This window comes from Argiope bruennichi, chromosome 4, assembly GCF_947563725.1.
Source record: "Argiope bruennichi chromosome 4, qqArgBrue1.1, whole genome shotgun sequence".
NCBI lineage: Eukaryota > Metazoa > Arthropoda > Arachnida > Araneae > Araneidae > Argiope > Argiope bruennichi.
The window spans coordinates 61804723-61813314 of record NC_079154.1 but is presented as its reverse complement, the minus strand read 5'-3'; the positions used below and the strand labels follow the sequence as shown (position 1 = coordinate 61813314).

General features: G+C 27.9%; 1 protein-coding gene across 1 annotated transcript; it reads left to right on the top strand.

Moving 5' to 3' along the window:
• Positions 1-4380: 4380 nt before the first annotated feature.
• Positions 4381-8307, top strand: LOC129966298 (cuticle protein 14-like). The gene is made up of 3 exons (XM_056080716.1): positions 4381-4392; positions 6559-6612; positions 7822-8307. The coding sequence occupies exons 1-3, from the start codon at positions 4381-4383 to the stop codon at positions 8305-8307; spliced, it is 552 nt and encodes a 183-aa protein (XP_055936691.1).
• The last annotated feature ends 285 nt before the right edge of the window (positions 8308-8592 follow it).

Genomic DNA, 8592 nt, shown 5'->3' with positions numbered 1-8592 from the left:
CCTAAATGCTTTGAAGATGTATTGTAGTTTATAAGCATCACGTCAACAAAAATTGCGTCAGGTATCGAGTCTATATATCTGAAAGACGATATTTTTTAGACTATATATTTTTACTATTTTTTATCAAATAGTAAAAATATACCTTCTTGTAATATAATCAGTAGAATAAAACTGACAGGTTTGAAATTTAAGTAAGCAATTCAACCTTTTGATATTTATTTCTATTTGAAAAGTTAAAAATTTCCAGTTACATTTAAGTAAAACAAATTAAATTTCAGGCATTCTATGATAACATTTAAAAATGTATATTTAAATATAAAAATTAAAAGTATATGCCGAGACTTAAATGCGATATTTCTTTTAATAAAAGTAGTTATTTTTATTTTATTTATAAAATAGCAATTTTTAATTATTTAATATGAGTTATTCAACAAAAATTGCTTATCTTGATAAATTTATTCCGTCTCTATTAGAAATTCATTCATTTATACGTTTTTTTTTTGTAGATAATACTTCATCAATGAATATCATGAAACAAAGTGCAATAAGATTGGGAGATAATTTTTAAAATTTAATATGTCTTGAAGTTGTCCTATTTTCTCTCGTTGTTTTCATTTTAATGAAGAATCCGTAACAAATGGAATAGAACTAGAAATAAGCGAAATATCCAGATTTTATATTGAGTATTTAAATTTTGTTCCAAGTACCTAATGCATTACGTTATCGAGCTCATTTTTACAATGAATTCTATTTCCATTTTGCAACATAAAATGAAACGTATTATGAATATAAAAGGATGTTTATAATAAAGTACAAGTAAAATGCCTTTAGTGTTAATATTCACTACTAAAAGTTGGAGGAATTGTTATAAATAATACCCACTTAATAATTTTATATGAAGTTTAATGTAAATATTGAACTTAGCTTTCAAACGAAAAGCTAAAATTATTGTTTTTTTTGATAATGTGCATTGGAACTTAAAAATAAAGTGAAATAAATGCATGTAAGGGCCATTAAGCATTGAAAACCATGCATTTAGAAACGAAAACTGAGTGCTTGAAATTTATTATCTACACAGAAAAGTAGATTTATATGTAGCATCTTATAATTCAAATATAATAAACAAAAGTTTCCGTTTTTTTAATGTTAACAGCGGTGATTTGATAATGTCTAATGAATTTGCTTCTGCATTCAAAGTCTTATTACACTACACAGAAATAGATTTCCGAATTTTTGTTGTAATAAAATAAAGACAACTTCTGGATTGACAATTCTTCATTGACTTTTTAACGGTAATCAAAGATTAAAACCCCACTGTAATTGCAAATGAAACTATTGCAATAAATATATATGAAAGAAAAATCTTTTGGAAATGATTTTGAAAATATAGATGCTAAGCTTTCGATTCTACGTCTCTAACATCAGACCATAGCATTTGAATTTAGAACAAAGAAAATGTATTCAACAATGTATCAAAGAAAGAATGCACATTCAGTAAATTTAAGAGCAATAGTTCAAGTTTTTTTATTGGTTTCTGCCCATTTGTATTATTTGTTATATTGTCATTATTATTAATTTTTCCTTAGAATTAAGCACTCATAGTAGTTTGTCGACTTCTAGGAGAGTAGATTCCACATAGAAAACTCGGATTAAACTGTGTCGGAATTGTTTGACAGACCAAATATTGAGACATGTCGTGTTCAAGCAGTCATAATCACAAATGGTCAATATTACAATTAATATCTCTGAGAAGTGTATCAAAAATACATCTGTGCTTAATTTTATAAGCTCTCAAATTTTCGAAAGTAGCAAAAAAAAAAAAAAAAAAAAAAAAAAACGAATAACGTTTTAATTATCTATTTTTCAACTCTCTATTTTTTATTTTATATATATCGATAACGAAAATTCAAAATAGCTGTAATGAAAAAACTTGCAAGAAATCATTGACCATCATTTGGTCTAGAGCATTATTAAGCATTAATTTAATCATATCAATCATTTTTGATGTGCAATATTTTATCTCAACAAGGAAGCACTATAGTAATTTGAACTTCTTTAATAGAGTTTTCTAATTCTATGGCTATGTTTGCTGTGACGATATTCGTTGGCTAAAACAGTCTGGTGTTTAGGGACTCAGCTAAAGAATTTTCGAGTTATATATCAAAATTGTAGACGATGATTTCAATCAACCATCAATGACATTCTAGAAAGATAAGTTTTTATACGAAATGAAATTGGGTGAAATTAGTACAGTCTTATACTTAGTGTAATTAAAAATATTGTTTTATCAGAATATCGAAGAGAAATGTTATAAATAGTAATTATCAAAAGACCATATACCATATTTTGCATTTTAATCATATGCGATGAACTAGATTGATAGATGTGAAGATCATTACTTTTTGATAAAAAAAGGCTATCAAAAGTAAACAGCATCGGATTAACAGAGAGTTTGAGTGCTGTATTTATTCCATTTCTACAAAGCTCTACAGACACGCTCAAATGTGCTTTCATTTTTTTCCTACAATGTATCACTCTCTCAGTGTTAAGGTAAACTATTTAAAAATGAATTTCTAACACTTAAATGTTTTAAAAGAAAGATAACTACAACTGTAGCCTTCTGTTAGACCTCCCAGAACACATTAATAGAGGTGTAATTGATACATAAGATTTGAGTTTTATCAAATTTCAGTATACAATTACACTGAGTAAATTGTTTTGAAATTTACTGAAATTACAGACTCGAAGATAAGATTGATGTCATAAAATCCTTTTCGTAATAATTACGAAAAAAAAGATAATTAACTGTTTTCAGAACAATATTCTCTCCTCTTGAGAAGAACAAACAATTTTTCAAAAATGTTTTAGTTTATATTTATTTTTCCTCAATTTCATTCCTTTCTTCATAATTTGCTTATTTTTAGTAGGATTGAAATTATTACCGAATGACAGATGATGATAAATTGCATTTTGAAATAAATAAATAAATATTAGAAGAACTTTTGACAACAACTTTTAAGATATAAATTCAGTTTATAAGAATTTAAATATTAAATTAAAACCTCAAATCAAATAATATAGAAATTGAACTGAAAGTCAGAATTTGGAGCTTAATTCCAAATCCCTGAAAGAAAAAAAAGCAAAATCATTTCAATATCTATCTATTGTAATAAATGGGATTAAACACTGCGATCTATTCAATAATTAGAATGACATTTTATTATTAATAAATACAGATTAAAATTCAAGAAAGAAGAAATATAAATGCACTCATACTTTCTCAAATGGCCATTAAGTATCATTAAATGTCACTCGATTATTTAAATTATGATTCTAAAAATTAAAAGTGCTTAACTATTCCATATTTTTATCTTTTGTCTTAATAATACGAAAATGAATATGCAATCCCATTAAAAAGTATTTAAAAGATTATAATATATGTCCCTGTAAATACATCATATTTGATAAAAAAATCAGTATTATTTCTTTTAGGAGATAGAGAGTAAAGTGACTTTATAGTAATGCAATTTACTCACATTGGATACGTTTTTGTTGGACAATTTTAGGTGGATTTTCTTCAATCTGATTAGATAATGTAATTTTCATCAATTTGATTATTAAAAAGGAATTTTACGAATACCTTGTATTTATAGAGAGATAAATAGAAAATTTAATATGTTTCTTTTAATTTAACCCTTTCTAGGGCCGTGGGAAGTATGCTTCCCACCAAATTTATCAATTTTTGTATGAAATTATGTAGGTTGGCATAAATTCTGATAAATATTTTTAGTAAGTCAGAAACTTTGATGCTTCAGTTATTTATCTCAGACAAAATATTGTGTCTTGATTTGTTACTTAATGATTAATTAACCAAATTAATTGATTAATCAAATTAAATTTATCTAATAAGCTAAATGAATTCCTTTTCTTATCCTAATTTCAAGCCTAAAAATATTTTAACATAATATGACTAGAAAAAAAATGGCCCTTTAAAGGGTTAATCATGCTTAGAATATTTTAAAATATACTATTTTATATTTATATTTTATTGTATTTTAATATGAGTTGAATTATTCTTCCAATATTTTACTAAATTTTGTATTTAACAAAAGTTTAACAATTCTGATTAATGATAAGCTGTCCAGTTGCATTAACAAGATAACATTATATGTTACCGACTTCTTTAAATAATGAGGTCACTACTTCCAATCAAAATAAAATATTCTTGAATCGAAAGTTTATCCATGCGTAAACAATTTATCCTTCGAATCATTTCGAAATTAATTTTTCTTTTGGTATAAGGTTTGGGGTATAAATACTTTGGAGTTGGATCTCATGATATCACTTGCGTCAAGTTCCAACTAAGAAAAATCATCAAACATGATCTCTCAGGTAAGAGTTTGTGTAACATTTATACTTTAACTTATTTCAATCACATGCGTTTCAGTTATTTTATATAACTGGGTTTGATAATTTGTTTGTTGTTTGATCATTTGTTTAAATCAAAGATTTGTAAAGCAGGAATAATATTCTTTAATCTATATTTTTCATGCATGCCCGTTCATGCGTTTTGTGTTTAGTTCCGTCGTTTTATTTATCCTTTCAAGTTTTTCGATAAAAATGATTCTGATCTACAAATTGATTCGAATATCACAAAAGAAATGCTTATATTTAATTTGTTATGTTTTATCGCCTTTACATGTACAATAAGAGGTAATAGCAAACATATATATTTGAATTAACACAGGCTTTATAAATTGATAGATAGACTTCTATTGGAAGAATTTCATTTAAAACGATTCAGAAATGTGCAGCTTTGTTTTTAAAAATCATGTATCAAATTTTATTGTTCATGTAGATGTGTTTTTGAGTTATCATATTAAAAGACAGCTAGCATTGTTTTTTAGGACTTAAGATGGTTTAAATGGTAAAAATTCTGAATATTTCGATAACTGACTTTGTTTGACAATTGCAATAATTGTTCTAAAAAATTGATTTGAAGAAAATAGCTAATTTCGTAAAAAGAAATGAATTTTAAGAAAATCTGAATGAACTATTCAATAACTCTTCATGAGGGTATTGAAAGAGCAAATTATTTGTCTGCTTACGCTACTAGTATAATAATTCTAACTAGCCTAATGCATTTGTTATTTTATTATGTTACCAGAATTTCTTTTTATTCTTAAAGATAATTCGTAGGATTCTAATCACACTAAAAACAGTTTCCTTTTCTCATTTTACTGTTTCTCTGTATGTGTAATTATGCTTATGATATTGTGGCGAATTTGGTATGAGCGAAGATAGAACCTGGGACCTTGTGGTTCGCAGTCCAGTAACATGACCATGATACAAAAGCAATTTCTCGGGTAGCGTAGTTGTTAACTGGCTTATAAGCTTTACTCACAGACTCTCCCTCCAGTGAGTTGGAGGTGAGACGAACGATATGGCTGTTGATTCTAATGCGCCTGTACCCATTTGAGTAGCAAAAGTGTTATGGCGAGAGTGTGTGGGTGAGTGGTTGCTTATGCTGTTGCTGCGTCAAGTGAGTCTAACGACTTTGGGTTGCTGCGTCAAGTGAGTCTAACGACTTTGGGTTGCTGCGTCAAGTGAGTCTGACGTGAAGAGGATTGATTAATCCCTAATGTTATTTGTCATGATCTGACTCCATGTAAGGATTTGGGAAACAATCACTCCGTTTATATCAAAAATATATCTTTATTCGACCCACAATAACATCGCACACTCTGTCCCTCGGAGCTACTCTGGTTGTATTTCACTGCGTTCCCCGAGAGGCGGGAAACAGAGTCATTCTGCGCGTTCAAGGCCATTTTATGATTAATGGAGATGAAACGGACATCGCACTTTGGTGCGCTTTCTCCGAGAGAATTAGAACTATCTCTACAATGTAAAGCAAGAATTTTTATTTGTAAGAATGGGACGACAGATTTATAAAAGGGACGATAGATTTAACAAGGAATTTGAGAAACTGAGAGATAACTTTATTAATTCACCAAAATTCACAGTGTTTAAAATAATATTAAAAACCGAGAGAAATGTCGCTAGAAATATATAGAGTATAACTATTATTTAACTGTCATAAAATAACTTGATTGAAGCTTGTTTTTGCAATTTATAACTCATTTATTCTACTTTACAAAAAATTTAAGATAAGACTAATGAAATATGAAAAAAGTTTTTTAGGAAAATGTATATTATGAAAAAAGATAACCTTATATTTCCAAGAAAAGCCGAAACGAAACCACTGAATTTTTGCTGAGGCCTTTTTGTTTGAAACTCTATAAAAGCGTTCACTTTAGTTTTCATCATTATAAAATTATGATTATATTGAAATTCCAAATGAAGTTGCAATACAAGCACAAACTGTGTCGTTAACAGAGCATAATAAACATAATAATTATTAATTTTAATGGAGATACAAAATTCTGAAATTCTGTTCAAAATTCTATTGTAAAAATTATTTATATCAGTTTTTACTACACATTCCTAAGCATGTTCATTCATTATTCGATTAATTTAATAATTTTCTATCTTCTATAGGTTTTTGTGCTGGCTACCTTGGCAGTGGCTGCTTTCGCTAGTCTGCATCACGAAGTTAATACATATTATTTTTTTATCTTTGCCTTTTAATTTTATTTAATTTTGCTGACAATTTAAGTTATATTTTGTTACGTTTGAAGTAATGTCTGATTTTTTTTTGTCTATATTTAAAGCAAAATACATCTAACATTTTTCGAACTTACAAAGTAGTTTGATGTTTAAAAAAATAGAAGCATGCTTTCTTAGAAATTATATATTTATAAACACCTGTAGTAATATGCATGCTTTAAATTGATTAATTTTTATGACCGCGAAAATTTAATCAATTCTAATATACTGTCATAAATGCAGTAATAATCTTTACATAGTGGCACAATATTTTAATTTCCTCTATGAAGTTAGGGAATTAATTAATTAATAAAAACTTTATAAAAAACAAAGAAAAAATAATTACCTAGATAACAAAAAGCAATATTTTGAACTAAAAGGGAAATTGAGTACTATAATGGTCTCTTAGAATTTTAGGTATAAAAATTATATATTAATACCATTAACAAAAGTTATATACAAAAGAAATATATCAATTAAATGCTTAACTCTTTCGTAAAAATCTATCCTATTTATAAATTAGAAATCATTAATAATTCACCAAAATCGTAATAATTCATGAATGTGGACAGTAAATATATCATTTATTTTGAAAAATGGATAAATATAAAAAATTACTTTTCTGAAAAAATATAATAAAGACTAATGGAAACATGCTATTATGGAAAGGAATTTGGAGAATAAAATCAAATGATGATTTATAAATATATCTAAACGTGCGCCTGAATTGTGGCAATTTCTTTTAATAATAGATGGATGAGTAAAAAAAAAAAACTTTCATTTATAAAGTCAAAATGCGTTTTTCTATTTTTTTAGTTTATAATTATTTAAAATATTTTGGTAAAAAAAATGCTGTCTTTTTTAATTAAAATAGAAATCAGAAATGTTTCAGACAACCATCTATAAATACCATTTCATAATTTTAAGGCAGCATGTAACCATGATAGGATTTCTATCATAATTATTAGTGGTTTGGAAACAACACTCAAATAATATAAACTGACATAAGACAACAGAAAGCGAATTGAAGCCGAATTCAAATAGAAGTACGAATTCATTTTCTCAAAAGAAGAAAAGTGTTCAGTTATAGTTACAACTCATATTATGAGATGCATTTCCCAATAATAAAAATAATAATAAAAGTAATTTTTTTAGCCCATTCACCATCCCCAGCCTTTCAAGTTCGGCTACAGCGTGAAGGACAAGCACGGCGAGCAACATCGTGAAGAAGTTGGCGATGGCAAGAACGTCAAGGGAAGCTACGGATTCACCGATGCCAGGGGAATCCACCGCCAAGTCAATTATGTTGCCGATCATGCTGGTTTCAGGGCACAAGTCAAGACTAACGAACCGGGAACAGCCAACCAAAATCCCGCAGCCGTCCAAATAATCTCCAACGCTCCATATGGACACGGAGGATATGCTGATGCTCCCGTACTCGGATATGCCGGAGTTGGGGGGGAAGGATATGGATATGCTGGAGTTGGAGGAGTAGGATATGGATATGCTGGTCTTGGACCTAACGGATTGGGATATGGATATGTTGGAGTTGGAGTAGCCGGAGTAGGAAATGGAAATGGAGGCATTGGTCCATATGGGGATCTTGGTTTTCGGGGCAACGAAGTTCTTGCTGGCTTTTAGTTTGTGTTTGTTAGATAAGGTTATTAGATGAATATTTGTCAATTAGTTTTATTTATATAGAAATAAATTAATTTATTTACTTTAAAGTGTATAGTTTTATTACTTAATAAAAATGACATTTAACCTTTATATATATATATTTGCAAATGGTCTTTTGTATTTTATGCAAAAACTTAATTATAAAATGCAAAGTGTCCTACAAGATTTGGATAAAGTTTATTGGGGAATCAAATTAAATTTAAAGTGTTTTTTTTTATATTTGAGGAAATATGAGCATTTTTAATT

Coding starts and splice junctions, on each gene's coding strand:
- LOC129966298 (XM_056080716.1), top strand. Junction 6,613..7,821: donor TCGCTAGTCTGCATCACGAA/GTTAATACATAT, acceptor TAATTTTTTTAG/CCCATTCACCATCCCCAGCC.